Source organism: Aegilops tauschii, chromosome 4, assembly GCF_002575655.3.
Source record: "Aegilops tauschii subsp. strangulata cultivar AL8/78 chromosome 4, Aet v6.0, whole genome shotgun sequence".
Taxonomy (NCBI): Eukaryota; Viridiplantae; Streptophyta; class Magnoliopsida; order Poales; family Poaceae; genus Aegilops; species Aegilops tauschii.
Window position 1 is genome coordinate 409,681,710 of NC_053038.3, and position 22,981 is coordinate 409,704,690.

Sequence of the window (22,981 nt, forward strand, 5' to 3'; positions counted from 1 at the left end):
AAACCCTCCACTTTCCTCCCCCACCTTACCTCCGATCCCGGCCCGATCCATCGGCCAGTAGGAAAAGAAAGGCAAGGGAGGAAGAATTTGGAAACCCCATCAGCGACGGTCCCTGTCACTCCCTTGTCTGATCACCACGAGGTGAGCCGCTGTTTGTTCTATAAAGGGCGTCCGTCCGCACCCGCAGCCGCTCGTCCTCGTGCGCCATGGGTAGTTCCACAAGATCGTGTGCAGTCCCGTTTGACAGTATTTGCTGGCAATTTTACCATCATCTGATGATGATATGTTTGTTGCCCAGAGGAGCGGACCAAATCGGCCTCGTCACAGGCTGAGTGAGGAAGATACCTATCAAAGTCTTCTCTGGGGGGAGTGAGGTACACACTTGTCAAGCTAGGGGAATACGGCCAGCACCAAATTGCACAAAAGGTTTCACCCCTTGTGTCAAAAGTACAGAAAGGCCCTCCTTTATCTTTCCCCCTTTCTCTCTCTACAATTAGTGCATCACTCTCAGCTCACTCCACCGGTCCAGACAGGAGCAAGACACACACCCACCCCAGCCCCGCCCCCAGGTCGGTCAGGTGGATGCCTTGTTGTTGCTGAAGCCCAGCCAGGCCTCGGCACCTCCCCACAATCCACTCTCCGCTTCAACAGTCCCGCGAGGAACTGCGTGCCAAAATATCGGCGGCTCCGTTCTTCCTCCTTCGGTGATTCAAGCCCCAATTCGCCCCAAATCCGCCCCCCTTCTCGCGAAATCCTGAATCTTGCTCTCGCGAGAGGTAGCAGAAGGCGGCCATGGTGTCCAGCTCCTACTCCAACCTGCTGGACCTGGCCACCGGCGCAGCGGACCAGGGGGCGGCGCCGGCCGCGCTCGGCGCGCTGCGGCGGCGCCTCCCGAGCGTGGTCACCACGCTGGGGCTCATGGAGGACTCCCCGGCGTCGCCCTCCACGCCGTCCCCGGCGCCGCGCCCGCGCACCATCGTCGTCGCCAACCACCTCCCGATCCGGGCCCACCGCCCGGCGTCGCCGGAGGAGCCGTGGACCTTCTCCTGGGACGAGGACTCGCTGCTCCGCCACCTGCAGAAGAGCTCCTCCTCCCCCTCCATGGAGTTCATCTACATCGGCTGCCTCCGCGAGGACGTGCCGGTCCCCGAGCAGGACGCCGTGGCGCAGGCGCTCCTCGACTCCTACAACTGCGTGCCGGCCTTCCTCCCCGCCGACACCGCCGCGCGCTACTACCACGGCTTCTGCAAGCAGCACCTCTGGCCGCTCTTCCACTACATGCTGCCGCTGTCCCCGGACCTCGGCGGCCGCTTCGACCGCCTGCTCTGGCAGGCCTACGTCTCCGCCAACAAGGTGTTCGCCGACAAGGTGCTGGAGGTGATCAACCCGGACGACGACTTCGTGTGGGTGCACGACTACCACCTCATGGTGCTCCCCACCTTCCTCCGCAAGCGCTTCAACCGCATCAAGCTCGGCTTCTTCCTCCACTCGCCCTTCCCCTCCTCCGAGATCTACAAGACGCTGCCCGTGCGGGAGGAGCTCCTCCGCGCGCTCCTCAACTCCGACCTCATCGGCTTCCACACCTTCGACTACGCCCGCCACTTCCTCTCCTGCTGCGGCCGGATGCTGGGCCTCCCCTACGAGTCCAAGCGCGGCCACATTTGCCTCGAGTACTACGGCCGCACCGTCAGCATCAAGATCCTGCCCGTCGGGGTCTACATGGAGCAGCTCAACGCGGTGCTCGCCTTGCCGGAGACGGAGGCCAAGGTCGCGGAGCTCATGGAGACCTACACCGGCAACGGCAGGGTCGTCATGCTCGGCGTCGACGACATGGACATATTCAAGGGGATCAGCCTGAAGCTGCTCGCCATGGAGGAGCTGCTGGGGCAGCACCCCGAGTGGCGGGGCAAGCTGGTGCTGGTGCAGGTCGCGAACCCGGCGAGGGGCCGGGGCAAGGACGTCGCCGGCGTGCAGGAGGAGACCTATGCCATGGTGAAGAGGATCAACGAGGCGTACGGCGCGCCGGGGTACGAGCCGGTGGTGCTGATTGACCAGCCGCTGCAGTTCTACGAGCGCGTCGCGTACTATGTCATTGCAGAGGTGTGCCTGGTGACCGCGGTCCGGGACGGCATGAACCTGATCCCCTATGAGTACGTCGCCTCCCGGCAAGGCAACGACAAGCTGGACAGAATACTGCGGCTGTGCAAGCCGGAGGAGAAGAAGAGCATGCTGGTGGTGTCCGAGTTCATCGGGTGCTCCCCGTCGCTCAGCGGCGCCATAAGGGTGAACCCGTGGAACATCGAGGCCGTGGCCGACGCCATGGAGTGCGCCCTTGTGCTGCCTGAGAAGGAGAAGAATCTGCGGCACGACAAGCACTACCGCTACGTGGAGAAGCACGACGTCGGCTACTGGGCCAACAGCTTCCTCCAGGACCTTGAGAGGACCTGCAAGGATCACTCCAACCGGCGGTGCTGGGGAATCGGTTTCGGCCTGCGGTTCAGGGTGGTCTCGCTTGACCTGAGCTTCAGAAAGCTTGCAATGGAGCACATTGTTCAGGCGTACAGGAGGTCGAAGACGCGCGCGATTCTGCTGGACTACGACGGCACGCTGATGCCGCAGGCGATCAACAAGAGCCCCACTGCCAAATCGGTCCAGATACTCAACAGCTTGTGCCAGGACCAGAGGAATGCGGTGTTCCTTTGCAGCGGGTTCAAACGCTGCACGCTCGACGAGTGGTTCCCTGCCGAGAACCTTGGCATGGCAGCCGAGCACGGCTACTTCATGAGGTATGAGCTTAAGTTAAGGTTTGCTTCGCTTTTATGTACATTCTTGCAAGCTTAGCTCAATGCTCAACATTCAGACTTGCAGATGCAGGCCATCCTTTTCTTGCCTGTCCTCATTAGCTAACTTATTAATTGTGAAATGTTATTGGACACTGTATCATTATGTCAAATACTGAAGAAATATTATCCTTTGAACTACTCCTACAATATAGTGGAACATGTATAAAGAAATGTTTTGGTATCTTACATCATAGGTTCATATTCAAGTTGAAGTGGACTAGCATGCCTTTTTCTTCTGCCATGATATTTTGTTGCTATATATTGTGGGCGGCTGCTAAGTTAACATGATCAGTTGCATTGCATCATTTTAGAAGTGCCTAGTTCTCTGATGTCTAATTTCCGAAATGTGCTGCACTGAATAAGGCTGAAGAGGGACGCGGAATGGGAGACCTGCATCCCACCCGCAGACTGCAGCTGGATGCAGATTGCACGGCCGGTCATGGAGCTCTACACCGAGACGACGGACGGTTCGATCATCGAGGAGAGGGACACGGTGCTCGTCTGGAACTACGAGGACGCGGACCCCGACTTCGGGTCATGCCAGGCCAAGGAGCTCGTCGACCACCTCGAGAGCGTGCTCACCAACGAGCCGGTGTCCGTGAAGAGCACCGTGCACTCCGTCGAAGCTAAGCCGCAGGTGAAGAAATCTCTCATTTAATCCCATTTCACCCTCTTGGCACGAGTCAAGCTTCACCGCTCACGGAATTCTTGTGTTGAACAACAGGGCGTGAGCAAGGGCCTGGTGGCGCGGCGCATGCTGGCGGCGCTGCAGGAGAGGGGCATGTGCCCGGACTTCGTCCTCTGCATCGGGGACGACCGCTCCGACGAGGACATGTTCCAGTTCATCACCAGTGCTTCTTGCGCCGACTCGTTCGCGTCCACGGCGGAGGTCTTCGCCTGCACCGTCGGCCGCAAGCCCAGCAAGGCCAAGTACTACCTCGACGACACGGCGGAGGTCGTGAGACTGATGCAGGGGCTGGCGTACGTCTCGGAGGAGCTCGCGCTGCAGAACCCCGCGCTGGGAGAGGAGGACCCCGAGGACCTGTGGTGCGTGGGCGAGCTGCAGTAGTAGGGAGTTGGAATGAAGCGCAGGGGCAGCACAGCACAGGAGGAAGGCATTGTCGTGTTGGCAACAGTCTGAGGAGGCTTCTGCAGCGTAGTTTAGGTGTACATGAGCTATGCTTTTCCTCGTATTTGCTGCACTGCCGGTGGTTTGCTATTAGTAGTATGAGACTTGCTTTAGAGTGTTGTGACTTGTGAGCTCCGTTTGAAAACCTGGTAGTCTAGTTACCGCAACAGTAATAATGTCTCTCTGAATGCCATGGAAAAATGCTAATTTGTGCTGTTAAAACATACTCCCTCCGCTCCTAAATATTTGTCTTTCTAGACATTTCAAATGACTACCACATACGGATGTATGTAGACATATTTTAGAGTGTAGATTCACTCATTTTGCTCCGTATGTAGTCACTTGTTGAAATGTCTAGAAAGACAAATATTTAGGAATGGAGGGAGTACTTATTTGGCGCCGATTCTGCTTCTTGCACTAAAACCGCATTGCGATATCTACTGATTAAACAGTGTCATAGATTATACTGCTTCCTAATAATTCATCAAGTGTTAGAAAAAGGTGGAGCCTGCGAAATTCATGCAAGGCTCTTCAAGGCAAGACATGGATCTCAAAGCCCAAGTGAAGCCTCCAAGGCAGCTCTAGGCAATTTTAAGAAAGTCAATGGGCCAAAGAAACCAAAGTTGCCAATGACTCAAAAGATGACACAAAAGGAAGATGGAGGAGCCACTCAAAAAAAAAGGAAGATGGAGGCCGAGGAACAAGGAGAGGAGACTCTGCATGAGCCGAGCATGGTTCTGTTCAGATTATTCTTTCGGTGGCTAGGCATGGTCCTGTTCAAGTTATGGCTCAATGGTACACCAAACTAGATCGTTATCATCCCACTCTATGCCCTGGTGCCAAGCCAAAGCCAAATGGGAGTGAAGCTCCCAGTTCTAGTTCTCACGAAGCTCATGACAAAGGACCGGCTGGCCCTCATGGACCCTCAATGTCCTATAGTGCCCCCAAAGAAGAAGGGCTTTACATAGCGGGATCAAAAGGCCATGCTAAGCTACATCAAGGCAATTCATCACCGTATGCACAAGTCAAGTGCCAGATCGAAGCTTGCTCTTAGCCTCATCGACAAAGAGTGTCATCACAATGGGTAGGATGTACCGTATGGGTCCGAGGATGATAGCAACCGTCTTGAGGCGTATGTGTATCCCTTCTCAAGTGGCAATGGAAGTGATCAAGCCTGGTGATGCCAATGAGCCTCTTGAAGACCCCCAAATTCGATGAATTCTATAAAGAGGATGACGACGATGGAGAATGAGTAGTGGGTTATGTGGTAGCATCTCTCTTCTTCTCTCTTTTTGGTGTTTTTATGCCAAAGGGGGAGAATAATGAGCTCTATTAGGATTGGTCGGGTCACATTTGGGTATATTGGTGATTTGGCAAGCCTCAAACTTTTGGCGTATTATTTGGCTTGGCCAAGACTTTAATATTGGTATGTGGTAAGTACTCCTATGTGCGTGTGTGTGAGCATTGGTTGCTCTGAGTACCTTATTTAAGCTAACCATGAGACCATATTTTTTAATATCTTGGATATGTGCAATGTTGCTTATCTTGTTTATGTGATGCCATTGATGTCATTATTATAGCTACCTCGTTGGTATATTTGCTTATTAACTTTGTGGGCAAGCGTATGATTATCTTATGCCATGTCGCACACTCCACCATGTGAGGTGTTGTTAAATGCTTGATATCATGTTACCTCACATTGGTGTGCAACGATGATTTTTATATCTATTACACATTGTATCACCCCCACTTTGCTCTAAGATTTGGGGGGGGGGGGGGTCTCCTAGCTATAGATGTGTGCATTATGCTTAAACTAGCATGTTCTTTTTGGTGATGCACATATCTAGAGGCAGTGGTGGCGCTAGGCGTCAGAAGCTATGATGTCAAAGCCAGAAATTTAGCTTATGTGTACACAAACTATATCTAAAAGTATTAAAACATAGACTGCAAACCTTAATTCTATGATGTCGTTTGACATCATAGTCACCATGTAGCACCACCATGTCTAAAGGGAGTCTCCTCATTTATCCTAGACAACCTTAAGCTTCAATTCAAAATCTTGTGAACTAAATTTGTATTGTCAAAGAACACCAAAAGGAGGGAGATTGAAAGTGCAATTCTCTCCTTAAGTGGTTTTGGTCGCAAATTACAATATACACTAAACTTGTGTGTCAAGTTTAGAGCATCTATAGCCGGGCTCCTCAAATCCCCCTATACGTCCGGGCGAACGACTCGGTCAGTGACTGGTCACAAAATCGCAACCCAGCTGGGCTCCTCAAACCGGCCCTATACGTCTGGGTTGATCGCCACCCCCCATATCCCACCAATATCTCGGGCGGATATGTGGAGGCCTGGATATGTCCGCCATGTCAGTCTGACGGGGGGGCCCACGCGAACACACGTCGAAACCCATGGGTCTAGTGAGGACCGTTCATGTCCCCACTTCAGCGCGCTACCCGAGGGGCCTAATCCGGCTACTTAAGCCGAACAACAAACCTCAACCCTAGTAACTCCTAGTTCCACCCTCTCCCTCCCGTTCGTGCCGCCACTCCCAATTCACTCTGAGCTTGTTGTCCACCGATAACCATGGTCCAACAGCAGATCACCACTGGCAAGATGCTCACTACGCAGCGCCGGGCGGAGATCCTAGTGCAGATGGAGGGACGGCGCGCCGCTCACATTGCAACCAGCTTGCCTTCGGACTCTCCAGAGCAGGACGAGGAGGCATCGAAGCAAGGGGTGCCATATGCAAAGACGGAGGACAAGGAGGAGGAGGAAGGCGAGGCAAATCCAACATCTCGTCTCCTGCGGCCAGATTCGCCATGGATGACCCACTAGCCGAGTTTGAGGTGGCCCAAGCGGAGGAGGTGTTGGGGAACGTAGTAATTTCAAAAAAAATCCTACGCACACGCAAGATCATGGTGATGCATAGCAACGAGAGGGAAGAGTGTTGTCCACGTACCCTCGTAGACCGTAAGCGGAAGTGCTATGACAACGCGGTTGATGTAGTCGTACGTCTTCATGATCGACCGATCCTAGTACCGAAAGTACAACACCTCCGTGATCTGCACACGTTCAGCTCGGTGACGTCCCACGAACTCACGATCCAGTAGAGCTTCGAGGGAGATCTTCGTCAGCACGACGGTGTGATGACGGTGATGAAGCTACCGGCGCAGGGCTTCGCCTAAGCACTACGACGATATGACCGAGGTGGATTATGGTGGAGGGGGGCACCGCACACGGCTAAGAGATCAATGATCAACTTGTGTGTCCATGGGGTGCCCCCCTCCCCCGTATATAAAGGAGTGGAGGAGGGGGAGGGCCGGCTCTCTACTATGGCGCGCCCTGGGGAGTCCTACTCCCACCGGGAGTAGGATTCCCCCCTTCCAAGTAGTAGGAGTAGGAGAGAAGGAAGGGGAAGAGAGAAGACAAGGAAGGAGGGGGCGCCGCCCCTCCCCCTAGTCCAATTCGGACTAGGCCTTGGGGGCGCGCGGCCTGCCCTAGGCAGACCCTCTCTCTCTCTCTCCTAAAGCCCAATAAGGCCCATATACTCCCCAGCGAATTCCCGTAACTCTCCGGTACTCCGATAAATACCCGAACCACTCAGAACCTTTCCGATGTTCGAATATAGCCTTCCAATATATCGATCTTTACGTCTCAAACATTTCGAGATTCCTCGTCATGTCCCTGATCTCATCTGGGACTCCGAACAACCTTCGGTACATCAAAACACATAAACTTATAATACCGATCGTCACCGAACGTTAAGCGTGCGAACCCTACGGGTTCGAGAACTATGTAGACATGACCGAGACTCATCTCCGGTCAATAACCAACAGCGGAACCTGCATGCTCATATTGGCTCCTACATATTCTACGAAGATCTTTATCGGTCAAACCGCATAACAACATACGTTGTTCCCTTTGTCATCGATATGTTACTTGCCCGAGATTCGATCGTCGGTATCTCAATACCTAGTTCAATCTCGTTACCGGCGAGTCTCTTTACTCATTCCGTAATGCATCATCCCGCAACTAACTCATTAGTTACATTGCTTGCAAGGCTTATAGTGATGTGCATTACCGAGAGGGCCCAGAGATACCTCTCCGATACTCGGAGTGACAAATCCTAATCTTGATCTATGCCAACCCAACAAACACCTTCGGAGACACCTGTAGAGCATCTTTATAATCACCAAGTTATGTTGTGACGTTTGATAGCACACAAGGTGTTCCTCCGGTATTCGGGAGTTGCATAATCTCATAGTCATAGGAACATGTATAAGTCATGAAGAAAGTAATAGCAACATACTAAACGATCAAGTGCTAAGCTAACAGAATGGGTCAAGTCAATCACATCATTCTCTAATGATGTGATCCCGTTAATCAAATGACAACTCATGTCTATGGCTAGGAAACTTAACCATCTTTGATTCAACGAGCTAATCAAGTAGAGGCATACTAGTGACACTCTGTTTGTCTATGTATTCACACATGTACTAAGTTTCCAGTTAATACAATTCTAGCATGAATAATAAAAATTTATCATGATATAAGGAAATATAAATAACAACTTTATTATTGCCTCTAGGGCATATTTCCTTCAGCCAACCACTTGCACTAGAGTCAATAATCTAGTTCACATCGCCATGTGATTTAACACCAATAGTTCACATCACCATGTGATTAATATCCATAGTTCACATCGCCATGTGGCCAACACTCAAAGGGTTTACTAGAGTCAGTAATCTAGTTCACATCACCATGTGATTAACACCCAAAGAGTACTAAGGTGTGATCATGTTTTGCTTGTGTGGGAAGTTTAGTCAACGGGTCTGCCAAATTCAGATCCGTATATATATTGCAAATTTCTATGTCTACAATGCTCTGCACGGAGCTACTCTAGCTAATTGCTCCCACTTTCAATATGTATCCAGATTGAGACTTAGAGTCATCTGGACCAGTGCCAAAACTTGCATCGACGTAACCCTTTACGATGAAACTTTTGACACCTCCATAATCGAGAAACGTATCCTTATTCCATTAAGGATAATTTTGACCGCTGTCCAGTGATCTACTCCTAGATCACTATTGTACTCCCTTGCCAAACTCAGTGTAGGGTATACAATAGATCTGGTACACAGCATGGCATACTTTATAGAACCTATGGCTGAGGCATAGGGAATGACTTTCATTCTCTTTCTATTTTCTGCCGTGGTCGGGCTTTGAGTCTTACTCAATTTCACACCTTGCAACACATGCAAGAACTCTTTCTTTGATTGTTCCATTTTGAACTACTTCAAAATCTTGTGAAGGTATGTACTCATTGAAAAAACTTATCAAGCGTCTTGATCTATCTCTATAGATCTTGATGCCCAATATGTAAGCAGCTTCACCGAGGTCTTTCTTTGAAAAACTCCTTTCAAAAACTCCTTTATGCTTTCCAGAAAATTCTACATTATTTCCGATCAACAATATGTCATTCACATATACTTATCAGAAATGATGTAGTGCTCCCACTCACTTTCTTGTAAATACAGGCTTCACCATAAGTCTGTATAAAACTATATGCTTTGATCAACTTATCAAAGCGTATATTCCAACTCCGAGATGCTTGCACCAGTCCATAGATGGATCACTGGAGCTTGCATATTTTGTTAGCACATTTAGGATCGACAAAACCTTCTGGTTGCATCACATACAACTCTTCTTTAAGAAATCCATTAAGGAATGCAGGTTTGACATCCATTTGCCAAATTTCATAAAATGCGGCAATTGCTAACATGATTCGGACAGACTTTTAAGCATCGATACAAGTGAGAAAATCTCATCGTAGTCAACACCTTGAACTTGTCGAAAACATTTTGTGACAATTCGAGCTTTGTAGATAGTAACACTACTATCATCGGGCAAGTCAACCAAAGTCCACACTTTGTTCTCATACATCGATCCCATCTCAGATTTCATGGCCTCAAGCCATTTCGCGGAATCTGGGCTCATCATCGCTTCCTCATAGTTCGTAGGTTCGTCATGGTCAAGTAACATGACCTCCAGAACAGGATTACCGTACCACTCTGGTGCGGATCTCACTCTGGTTGACCTACGAGGTTCGGTAGTAACTTGATCTGAAGTTACATGATCATCATCATTAGCTTCCTCGCTAATTGGTGTAGGAGTCACAGGAACAGATTTCTGTGATGAACTACTTTATAATAAGGGAGCAGGTACAATTACCTCATCAAGTTCTACTTTCCTCCCACTCACTTCTTTCGAGATAAACTCCTTCTCTAGAAAGGATCCATTCTTAGCAACAAAGATCTTGCCTTCGGATCTGTGATAGAAGGTGTACCCAACATTTTCTTTTGGGTATCATATGAAGACGCACTTCTCCGATTTTGGTTTGAGCTTATGAGGTTGAAACTTTTTCACATAAGCATTGCAACCTCAAACTTTAAGAAACGACAGCTTAGGTTTCTTGCCAAGCCATAGTTCATATGGTGTTGTCCCAACGGATTTAGACGGTGCCCTATTTAACGTGAATGTAGCTGTCTCTAATGCATAACCCCAAAATGATAGTGTTAAATCGGTAAGAGACATCATAGATTGCACTATATCCAATAAAGTACAGTTATGACGTTCGGACACACCATTATGATGTGGTGTTCCAGGTGGCATGAGTTTGTGAAACTATTGCACATTGTTTTAATTGAAGGCCAAACTCGTAACTCAAATATTTGCATGTGCGATCAGATCGTAGAAACTTTATTTTTCTTGTTACGATGATTCTCTACTTCACTCTGAAAATCTTCGAACTTTTCAAGTGTTTCAGACTTGTGTTTCATCAAGTAGATATACACATATCTGCTCAAATCATCTGTGAAGGTCAAAAAACAATGATACCCGGCGTGAGCCTCAACACTCACTGGACCGCATACATCGGTATGTATTATTTCCAATAAGTCAGTGGCTCGCTCCATTGTTCCGGAGAACGGAGTCTTAGTCATCTTGCCCATGAGGCATGGTTCGCAAGCATCAAGTGATTCATAATCAAGTGATTCCAAAAGCCCATCAGCATGGAGTTTCTTCATGCGCTTTACACCAATATGACCTAAACGGTAGTGCCACAAATATGTTGCACTATCATTATCAACTTTGCATCTTTTGGCATCAATATTATGAATATGTGTATCAACACGATCGAGATTCAATAAACCATTTATTTTGAGTGTATGACCATAGAAGGTTTTATTCATGTAAACAAAACAACAATTATTCTTTGACTTAAATGAATAACCGTATTACAATAAACATGATCTAATCATATTCATGCTCAACGCAAACACCAAATAACATTTATTTTAGGTTCAACACTAATCCCGAAGGTAAAGGGCGTGTGCGATAGTGATCTTATCATCCTTGGAATCATTTCCAACACACATCGTCACCTCGCCCTTAACTAGTCTCTGTTTATTTTGCAACTCTTGTTTCGAGTTACTACTCTTAGCAACTGAACTAGTATCAAATACCGAGGGGTTGCTATAAATACTAGTAAGTATACATCAATAACATGTATATCAAATATACTCCCTCCGTTTTTATTTACTCTGCATATTAGGTTTGACTGAAGTCAAACTTCATAAACTTTGACCAAGTTTGTAGAAAAAAGTATGAACATTTACAATAGCAAATCTATACGATGTGAAAGTGTATTCAACAATGAATCTAATGTGATTGAGTTGTTATTGTATATGTTAATATTTTTGTCTAAAAACTTTGTCAAAGTTTACAAAGTTTGACTTTGACCAAAGCTAATATGCGGAGTAAATAAAAACGGAGGGAGTACCTTTGTTCACTTTACCATCCTTCTTATCCGCCAAATACTTGGGGCGGTTCTGCTTCCAATGACCAGTCCCTTTGCAGTAGAAGCACTTAGTCTCAGGCTTAGGTCTAGACTTGGGCTTCTTCACTTGAGCAGCAACTTGCTTGCCGTTCTTCTTGAAGTTCCCCTTCTTCCCTTTGCCCTTTTCTTGAAACTAGTGGTCTTGTCAACCATCAACACTTGATGCTTTTCTTGATTTCTACCTTCATCGATTTCAGCATCACGAAGAGCTTGGGAATCGTTTCTGTTATCCCTTTCATATTATAGTTCATCACGAAGTTCTAGTAACTTGGTGATAGTGACTAGAGAACTCTGTCAATCACTGTCTTATCTCGAAGATTAACTCCCACTTGATTCAAGTGATTGTAGTACTCAGACATTCCGAGCACATGCTCACTAGCTGAGATATTCTCCTCCATCTTGTAGGCAAAGTACTTGTCAAAGGTCTCATACCTTTCGACATGGGCATGAGTCTGAAATACTAATTTCAACTCTTGGAACATCTCATATGCTCTGTGGCGTTCAAAACATCTTTGAAGCCCCGATTCTAAGCCGAAAAGCATGGTGCACTAAACTATCAAGTAGTCATCATACCGAGCTTGTCAAACGTTCATAACGTCTGCATCTGCTCCTGCAATAGGTCTGTCACCTAGCGGTGCATCAATGACATAATTCTTCTATGCAACAATGAGGATAATCCTCAGATCACGGATCCCGCATCATTGCTACTAACATCTTTCAACTTAGTTTTCTCTAGGAACATATCAAAAATAAAACAGGGGAGCTAAACGCGAGCTATTGATCTACAACATAGATATGCTAATACTACCAGGACTAAGTTCATGATAAATTAAAGTTCAATTAATCATATTATTTAAGAACTCCCACTTAGATAGACATCCCTCTAATCATCTAAGTGATCACATGATCCATATCAACTAAGCCATATCCGATTATCACGTGAGATGGAGTAGTTTTCAATGGTGAACATCATAATGTTGATCATATCTTCTATATGATTCACGCTCGACCTTTCGGTCTCTAGTTTTCCGAGGCCATATCTGCATATGCTAGGCTCGTCAAGTTTAACCCGAGTATTCTGTGTGTGCAAAACTGGCTTGCACCCATTGTATGTGAACGTAGAGCTTATCACACCCGATCATCACGTGGTGTCTCAGCACGAAGAATTGTCGCAACGGTGCATACTCAAGGAGAACACTTGTACCTTGAAATATAGTGAGAGATCATCTTATAATGCTACCGTCGAACTAAGAAAAATAAGATGCATAAAGGATAAACATCACATGCAATCAATATAAGTGATATGATATGTCCATCATCATCTTGTGCCTTTGATCTCCATCTCCAAAGCACCGTCATGATCACCATCGTCACCGGCGCGACACCTTGATCTCCATCGTAGCATCGTTGTCGTCTCGCCAACTATTGCTTCTACGACTATCGCTACCGCTTAGTGATAAAGTAAAACAATTACATGGCGATTACATTTCATACAATAAAGCGACAACCATATGGCTCCTACCAGTTGCCGATAACTCCGTTACAAAACATGATCACCTCATACAATAAAATTTAGCATCATGTCTTGACCATATCACATCACAACATGCCCTACAAAAACAAGTTAGACGTCCTCTACTTCGTTGTTGCAAGTTTTACGTGGATGCTACGGGTTGAGCAAGAACCGTTCTTACCTACGCATCAAAACCACAACGATATTTCGTCAAGTATGTGTTGTTTTAACCTTCAACAAGGACCGGGCGTAGCCACACTCGATTCAACTAAAGTTGGAGAAACTGATACCCGCCAGCCACATGTGTGCGAAGCACGTCGGTAGAACCAGTCTCGCGTAAGCATACGCGTAATGTCGGTCCGGGCCGCTTCATCCAACAATACCGCCGAATCAAAGTATGACATGCTGGTAAGCAGTATGACTATTATCGCCCACAACTCACTTGTGTTCTACTTGTGCATATAACATCTACGCATAAACCTGGCTCAGATGCCACTATTGGTGAACGTAGTAATTTCAAAAAAATTCCTACGCACATGCAAGATCATGGTGATGCATAGCAACGAGAGGGAAGAGTGTTGTCCATGTACCCTCGTAGACCGTAAGCGGAAGCGTTATGACAACGCGGTTGATGTAGTCGTACTGTTGGGGAACGTAGTAATTTCAAAAATTTCCTACGCACACGCAAGATCATGGTGATGCATAGCAACGAGAGGGGAGAGTGTTGTCCACGTACCCTCATAGACCGAAAGCGGAAGCGTTAGCACAACGCGGTTGATGTAGTCGTACGTCTTCACGATCCGACCGATCAAGTACCGAACGCATGGCACCTCCGAGTTCAGCACACGTTCAGCCCGATGACGTCCCTCGAACTCCGATCCTGCCGAGTGTTGAGGGAGAGTTTCGTCAGCACGACGGCATGGTGACGACGATGATGTTCTACCGACGCAGGGCTTCGCCTAAGCACCGCTACAGTATTATCGAGGTGGACTATGGTGGAGGGGGGCACCGCACACGGCTAAAAGATCAAATCAATTGTTGTGTATTTGGGGTGCCCCCTGCCCCCGTATATAAAGGAGCAAGGGGGGGAGGTGCGGCCGGCCAGGGAGGAGGCGCGCCAGGAGAAGTCCTACTCCCACCGGGAGTAGGACTCCCTCCCTTCCTTGTTGGAATAGGAGAAGGGGGGAAGAGGTGGAGGAGAAGAAGGAAAGGGGGGCGCCGCCCCCTCTTCTTGTCCTATTCGGACTAGGGGGAGGGGCGCGCGGCCCTTGCCCTGGGCACCTCTCCTCTTCTCCACTAAGGCCCACTATGGCCCATTAACCCCCGGGGGGTTCCGGTAACCCCTCCGGTACTCCGGTAAAATCCCGATTTCACCCGGAACACTTCCGATATCCAAATATAGGCTTCCAATATATCAATCTTTATGTCTCGACCATTTCGAGACTCCTCGTCATGTCTGTGATCACATCCGGGACTCCGAACAACCTTCGGTACATCAAAACTCATAAACTCATAATATAACCGTCATTGAAACTTTAAGCGTGCGGACCCTACGGGTTCGAGAACTATGTAGTCAGACCGCATAACAACATACGTTGTTCCCTTTGTCATCGGTATGTTACTTGCCCGAGATTCGATCGTCGGTATCTTAATACCTAGTTCAATCTCGTTACCGGCAAGTCTCTTTACTCGTTCCATAATACATCATCCCGCAACTAACTCATTAGTTGCAATGCTTGCAAGGCTTAAGTGATGTGCATTACCGAGTGGGCCCAGAGATACCTCTCCGACAATCGGAGTGACAAATCCTAATCTCGAAATACGCCAACCCAACAAGTACCTTCGGAGACACCTGTTGAGCACCTTTATAATCACCCAGTTACGTTGTGACGTTTGGTAGCACACAAAGTGTTCCTCCGGTAAATAGGAGTTGCATAATCTCATAGTCATAGGAACATGTATAAGTCATGAAGAAAGCAATAGCAACATACTAAACGATCGAGTGCTAAGCTAACGGAATGGGTCAAGTCAATCACATCATTCTCCTAATGATGTGATCCCGTTAATCAAATGACAACTCATGTCAATGGCTAGGAAACATAACCATCTTTGATCAACGAGCTAGTCAAGTAGAGGCATACTAGTGACACTCTGTTTGTCTATGTATTCACACAAGTATTATGTTTCCGGTTAATACAATTCTAGCATGAATAATAAACATTTATCATGATATAAGGAAATAAATAATAACTTTATTATTGCCTCTAGGGCATATTTCCTTCACGTACGTCTTCACGATTGACCGATCCTAGTACCGAAAGTACGACATCTCCTCGATTTGCACACGTTCAGCTCGGTGACGTCCCACGAACTCACGATCCAGTAGAGCTTCGAGGGAGAGCTTCGTCAACACGACGGCGTGATGACGGTGATGATGAAGCTACCCGGCGCATGGCTTCGCCTAAGCACTACGACGATATGACCAAGGTGGATTATGGTGGAGGGGGGCACCGCACACGGCTAAGAGATCAATGATCAACTTGTGTGTCCATGGGGTGCCCCCCTCCCCCATATATAAAGGAGTGGAGGAGGGGAAGGGCCGGTCCTCTACTATGGCGCGCTCTCGGGAGTCCTACTCCCACCGGGAGTAGGATTCCCCCCTTCCAAGTAGTAGGAGTAGGAGAGAAGGGGAAGAGAGAAGAGAAGGAAGGAGGGGGCGCCGCCCCTCCCCCTAGTCCAATTCGGACTAGGCCTTGGGGGGCGTGCGGCCTGCCCTAGTGTAACACCCCGCATGTAACTTGCCATATTTGTAACTCCGACTCTTGCCATTTTCGGCTATGTGCTATGATATTCTCTTCGTGGTCGGGTTTTGTCTTTCGTTTTGCATTTTGTTCATGTCATGCATTTCATATCATGTCATCATGTGCATTGCATTTGCATACGTGTTCGTCTCATGCATCCGAGCATTTTCCCCGTTGTCCGTTTTGCAATCCGGCGCTCCTATCTCCTCCGGTGCACCCCTCTTGTTTTCTTTCGTGAGCGGGTGTCAAACATTCTCGGAATGGACCGAGGCTTGTCAAGTGGCCCTAGTATACCGCCGGGAGACCACCAGTCAAGTTTCATTCCATTTGGAGGTCGTTTGGTACTCCAACGGTTAACCGGGTAACCGCAGATGCCTTTTGAGTGTTGCAGCAAAACCCCCTCAAAAACCAGCCCAAAACCCACCAAACTCTCTTCCATGCTCTAGGTCGTTCGATCACGATCGTGTGGGCGAAAACCGCACCTCATTTGGAGTCTCCTAGCTCCCTCTACCTATATATATGTGACCCTCCCGAAAAACGCTCGCAGTCCAAACCCTAACCCTCGTTCCTCCGCGCGCCGGACGTGTCCGCCCGCGCCGGACGGAACCGTGCCGCCGGCCGCAGCCAGTCCCGTGCCGCCACGTGGCAGCCCGGCGCCCGCCGCCGCCCGTACCGCGCCGGCCCGCCGGGCCCGTGGCCGGCCCGCTCCTCCGCTCCACCGCGCGCGCCTCCCGCCGGCCGGTCCCGCCGCCTCGGCGCCGGCGCCCCTCGCCGCGCCGCCGGCCATCGCCGCCGCCTCGCGCTCGCCCATGCCGCCGTGCGCCGCCGCCGCCCTCCTCTGCCGTCGCCGCCGTCGCCTCCTCCGCCCCGTGCCCCGTCGCCGGCCACCTCCTTCCCTCCCGTCGCCGGTGACCTCCATCGAGCTGGAGCCGAGCCCGAGCTCTCTCCCTCGATCGCATCTGGTAACTGGCGCGTTGACTTTTCCCCCGAACCCTAAAATCAGTCATTTTCTGATATATTATGTGCCCATATTCCTCATTGCATAACTCATTGTGCATAGCTCTGTTTCGCGCGTGTAATATGTCAAATTGTTCGTCTTGTGATTCTCTACATTTTGTTCAATTGCACCATGTTCATTAGAGGTCATCTTGATGCCCAAATCTCTGTTGCAAGAGGGCTAGTTGCTGTTATCTGCTGGTTCTTAACAGAACTTGGAGATTTGTCATTTTTGTATCATTTAATCCATGCATCTTATGGGCACGAGATCTACATGTGTTTTGTTGTATGCCATGCCATATTTCCAGTGGTGTATGCCATGTATTTTTTGTGATCTCTGTGGTGACTAGCACAAGCATGCAAACTAGGCTCCGTAATGTTTCTGATTTCAGGGACAGTGATTTCTCTAAGTCCTTGTCTGCTGTTATTTTGTTGCCATGTAAACTTGATGCTACAGAGAGATACATGCATATTTTGGAGATATTCAGTAAGGATGTTTTGTAGATATTGTTGTAATTGATCCATTCGTTCCCTTGTTTGCAATTATGGAGTACCATAGCATCACTCAATGTTGCTCTACTTTTGCTATAAAATATTTCTGGCAGATTCTTAACATGATATTCATTTTTGCCAAGCTTGTTGTAGTTGATCCATACATGCTATGCTTTTGTTCTTGCCATGGATAGCTTCATAAACTTGCTATCTTGTTGTACGTATTCTAGATTTGTCATGAATTGCTTTGTGGTGAGTGCATCAAGCTCACAAACATGCCTTCATATCATTATTTCTGCCATGCTCTGTTTTCTGCTAAGTCCGAAACCTGATAACAAAACTTGCTATGTTTACATGCTTGCCATCATATCTTCTGGTCCTTTTTGTATGATGGTCAGTAAGGGACTTTTGTCACATGCATTTAGTAGAATATTTCCATGCCTTGTTTTGCTATGTTAAGTTCCTGTAACATGTTGATTTCGTGCTCTGAACATCGCTACCTGATGCTGTTTCAGACATGTCCAGTAATTTCACCAAGTCTGTGAACCTGTTATCTTTTGCTCTTTTGCCATGCTTGTTTGAGCTTGTTATGTTGTGATCTAGCCGTAGCTCACTGTTCATCTTTTGTCAAGCATCTCCTTTAGATTACTGCCATATGCTTTGTTATTACCTTGGAGTGCTGTAGTATTGCTACTTGTTGCATTTTAAGTGCTATCATGCTGTTAATCGCAGATTCGTGTCATTCTTGTTTTGCTTGCCATTTGCAAACCGTGCATTCGTTTCCGGTGATCTTTATATCGATTTCGACCGAAATCATCTCATCTTTCCAGTGGCATGCTTGGTTTGCCAAGTTACTGCCTTGTTCATCATTTTCTTTCTGGAGCACGCTTATGCATCGCATATCATATCTCGCATATCATACATGTTTTGCATCATGTTGCTCGTGCATTTCTCGTGATTGAGTGTGGTTCCGTTGCTTGTGTTCTTGTCTTGGGTAGATCCGGGAGATGAGTTCGTGAACGAGGAACCTGTTGAGTACGCTTACGAGGATCAAGCTTTCGACAACTCTGAGAACCTTGCAGGCAAGATGACCACCCCTCGAAATCACTTCTATCTTTGCTTTGCTAGTTGATCGCTCTATTGCCATGCCGCGTTACCTATCACTTGCTATATCATGTCTCCCATATTGCCATGTCAGCCCCTAACCATCCTTTCCTAGCAAACCGTTGTTTGGCTATGTTACCGCTTTTGCTCAGCCCTTCTTATAGCGTTGCTAGTTGCAGGTGAAGTTGAAGTTTGTTCCATGTTGGAACATGGATATGTTGGGATATCACGATATCTCTTATTATATTAATGCATCTATATATTTGGTAAAGGGTGGAAGGCTCGGCCTTATGCCTGGTGTTTTGTTCCACTCTTGCCGCCCTAGTTTCTGTCATACCGGTATTATGTTCCTTGAGTTTGCGTTCCTTACGCGGTCGGGTGATTTATGGGACCCCCTTGACAGTTCGCCTTGAATAAAACTCCTCCAGCAAGGCCCAACCTTGGTTTTACCATTTGCCGCCTAAGCCTTTTTCCCTCGGGTTTTCGCGAGCCCGAGGGTCATCTTTATTTAAACCCCCGGGCCAGTGTTCGTCTGAGTGCTGGTCCAAACTAGAGCCACTTGCAGCGCCACCTTGGGGAAACTTGAGGATTGGTTTTAGCTGTACGTAGTGTTCATCCGGTGTGCCCTGAGAACGAGATATGTGCAGCTCCTATCGGGATTTGTTGGCACATTCGGGCGGCTTTGCTGGTCTTGTTTTACCATTGTCGAAATGTCTTGTAAACCGGGATTCCGAGACTGATCGGGCCTTTCCGGGAGAAGGTTTATCCTTCGTTGACCGTGAGAGCTTATGATGGGCTAAGTTGGGACACCCCTGCAGGGTATTATCTTTTGAAAGCCGTGCCCGCGGTTATGAGGCAGATGGGAATTTGTTAATGTCCGGTTGTAGAGAACTTGTCACTTGACCCAATTAAAATGCATCAACTGCGTGTGTAGCCGTGATGGTCTCTTCTCGGCGGAGTCCGGAAAGTGAACACGGTCTGAGTTATGATTGACGTAAGTAGGAGTTCAGGATCACTTCTTGGTCATTGCTAGATGACGACCGTTCCGTTGCTTCTCTTCTCGCTCTCTTTTGCGTATGTTAGCCACCATATATGCTTATTGCCGCTGCAGCTCCACCTCATTACACCTTCCTTTCCTATAAGCTTAAATAGTCTTGATCTCGCGGGTGTGATATTGCTGAGTCCTCGTGACTAACAGATTCTACCAAAATAGTTGCAGGTGCCGACGATGCCAGTGCAGATGATGGGGTCGATCTCAAGTGGGAGTTCGAAGAGGAACGTGGCCGTTACTATGTGTCTTTTCCTGATGATCAGTAGTGGAGCCCAGTTGGGACGATCGGGGATCTAGCATTTGGGGTTGTCTTATTTTCATTTGGATCTTGACCGTAGTCTATATGTGTGTATTTTGGATGATGTATGAATTATATTTATGTATTGTGTGAAGTGGCGATTGTAAGCCAACTCTTTATCCCATTCTTGTTCATTACATGGGATTGTGTGAAGATGACCCTTCTTGCGACAAAACCACTATGCGGTTATGCCTCTAAGTCGTGCCTCGACACGTGGGAGATATAGCCGCATCGTGGGCGTTACACCTAGGCAGCCCCTCTCTCTCTCCTAAAGCCCAATAAGGCCCATATACTCCCCGGCGAATTCCCGTAACTCTCCGGTACTCCGATAAATACCCGAACCACTCAGAACCTTTCCGATGTCCGAATATAGCCTTCCAATATATCGATCTTTACATCTCGAACATTTCGAGATTCCTCGTCATGTCCCTGATCTCATCCGGGACTCCGAACAACCTTCGGTACATCAAAACACATAAACTCATAATACCGATCGTCACCGAACGTTAAGCGTGCGGACCCTACGGGTTCGAGAACTATGTAGACATGACCGAGACTCATCTCCGGTCAATAACCAACAGCAGAACCTGGATGCTCATATTGGCTCCTACATATTCTACGAAGATCTTTATTGGTCAAACCGCATAACAATATACGTTGTTCCCTTTGTCATCGGTATGTTACTTGCCCGAGATTCGATCGTCGGTATCTCAATACCTAGTTCAATCTCGTTATCGGCAAGTCTCTTTACTCGTTCCGTAATACATCATCCCGCAACTAACTCATTAGTTACATTGCTTGCAAGGCTTATAGTGATGTGCATTACTGAGAGGGCCCAGAGATACCTCTTCGATACTCGGAGTGACAAGTCCTAATCTCGATCTATGCCAACCCAACAAACACCTTTGGGGACACCTGTAGAGCATCTTTATAATCACCCAGTTACGTTCTGACGTTTGGTAGCACACAAGGTGTTCCTCCGGTATTCGGGAGTTGCATAATCTCATAGTCATATGAACATGTATAAGTCATGAAGAAAGTAATAGCAACATACGCTAAGCTAACGGAATGGGTCAAGTCAATCACATCACTCTCTAATGATGTGATCCCGTTAATCAAATGAGAACTCATGTCTATGGTTAGGAAACTTAACCATCTTTGATTCAACAAGCTAGTCAAGTAGAGGCATACTAGTGACACTCTGTTTGTCTATGTATTCACACATTTACTAAGTTTCCGGTTAATACAATTCTAGCATGAATAATAAACATTTATCATGATATAAGGAAATATAAATAACAACATTATTATTGCCTCTAGGGCATATTTCCTTGAGGAGGTGGCAGAGTAGTTGTCCATCCAGTCGGAGCTCGAGGTCGAGACAAACCGCCACTACTGATACTTCTCCAACGTATCTATAATTTTTAATTTTTTCATGCTATTAAAGTATCAATCTTGGATGTTTTATATACATTTACAAGCAACTTTATATCATTTTTTGGGACTAACCTATTAACCTAGTGCCCAGTGCCAGTTGTTGTTTTTTGCTTGTTTCTGGTTTCGTAGAATATTAGTAACAAACGAAGTCCAAATGCCACGAAACTTTTTGGAGATTTTTTTCTGGACATAACGAACACTAGAAGGTTTGGGAGAAGACCAGATGTGGGAGCATGGGCCCACCACCCACCAGGGCGTGCCCTGATGGGTGCTGGGGCCCCTGAGGCTCCGTCTGACCTAATTCTGACTCTATAAATACCCATAAATCCCAAAACCCTCGGGGGAGTCCACGAAATACTTTTTCCGCCGCTGCAAGTTCCAGAACCGCGAGATCCAACCTAGACGCTTTTTCAGCACTCTGTCGGAGGGGGAAACGATCACGGAGGGGTTCTTCATCAACATTGTTGCCCCTCCGATGATGCGTGAGTAGTTTACCACAGACCTGCGGGTCCATAGTTAGTAGCTAGATGGCTTCTTCTCTCTCGATGTTCTTTAATACAATGTTCTCCTTATGTTTTTGGAGCCTATCCGATGTAATTCTTTCTTGCGGTGTGTTTGTTAAGATCCGATGAATTTTGAGTTTATGATCAGATCTATCCATGAATATTATTTGGCATTTCTCTGAACTCTTTTATGCATGATTAATATAGCCTCGTCTTTATTCTCCAATTTATTGGTTTGGTTTGGACAACTTGATTGATTTATCTTGCCATGGAAGAGGTGCTTTGTGATGGGTTCGATCTTGCGGTGCTCAATCCCAGTGACAGAAAGGGACATGACACGTATGTATCGTTGTCATTAAGGATAAAAAATGGGGTTTATTCATACGTGAGTTTATTATCATGTCATCTTGCCTAATGCATTACTCCGCTTTTCCATGAACTTAATGAAGGAAATATGCCCTAGAGGCAATAATAAAGTTATTATTTAATTCCTTATATCATGATAAATGTTTATTATTCATGCTAGAATTGTATTAACCGGAAACATAATACTTGTGTGAATACATAGACAAACAGAGTGTCACTAGTATGCCTCTACTTGACTAGCTCGTTGATCAAAGATGGTTATGTTTCCTAGCCATTGACATGAGTTGTCATTTGATTAACGGGATCACATCATTAGAAGAATGATGTGATTGACTTGACCCATTCCGTTAGCTTAGCACACGATCGTTTAGTATTCTGCTATTGCTTTCCTCGTGACTCATACATGTGTTGGGGAACGTAGCAGAAATTCAAAATTTTCTACGCATCACCAAGATCAATCTATGGAGTTTACTAGCAACGAGAGGGAAGGAGTGCATCTACATACCCTTGTAGATCGCGAGCGGAAGCGTTCAAGAGAACGGGGTTGA

General features: G+C 47.3%; 1 protein-coding gene across 1 annotated transcript; it reads left to right on the forward strand.

The window, feature by feature from the left end:
* Window positions 1-189: 189 nt before the first annotated feature.
* On the forward strand, window positions 190-4,194 carry LOC109733289 (alpha,alpha-trehalose-phosphate synthase [UDP-forming] 6). The gene is made up of 3 exons (XM_020292483.4): window positions 190-2,786; window positions 3,207-3,480; window positions 3,568-4,194. Exons 1-3 carry the CDS (start codon window positions 793-795, stop codon window positions 3,910-3,912), a joined length of 2,613 nt encoding a protein of 870 aa, XP_020148072.1. The 5' UTR covers window positions 190-792; the 3' UTR covers window positions 3,913-4,194.
* Window positions 4,195-22,981: the final 18,787 nt, after the last annotated feature.

Coding starts and splice junctions, on each gene's coding strand:
- LOC109733289 (XM_020292483.4), top strand. CDS start 793: ATGGTGTCCAGCTCCTACTCCAACCTGCTGGACCTGGCCACCGGCGCA. Junction 2,787..3,206: donor GAGCACGGCTACTTCATGAG/GTATGAGCTTAA, acceptor GCACTGAATAAG/GCTGAAGAGGGACGCGGAAT. Junction 3,481..3,567: donor CCGTCGAAGCTAAGCCGCAG/GTGAAGAAATCT, acceptor GTTGAACAACAG/GGCGTGAGCAAGGGCCTGGT.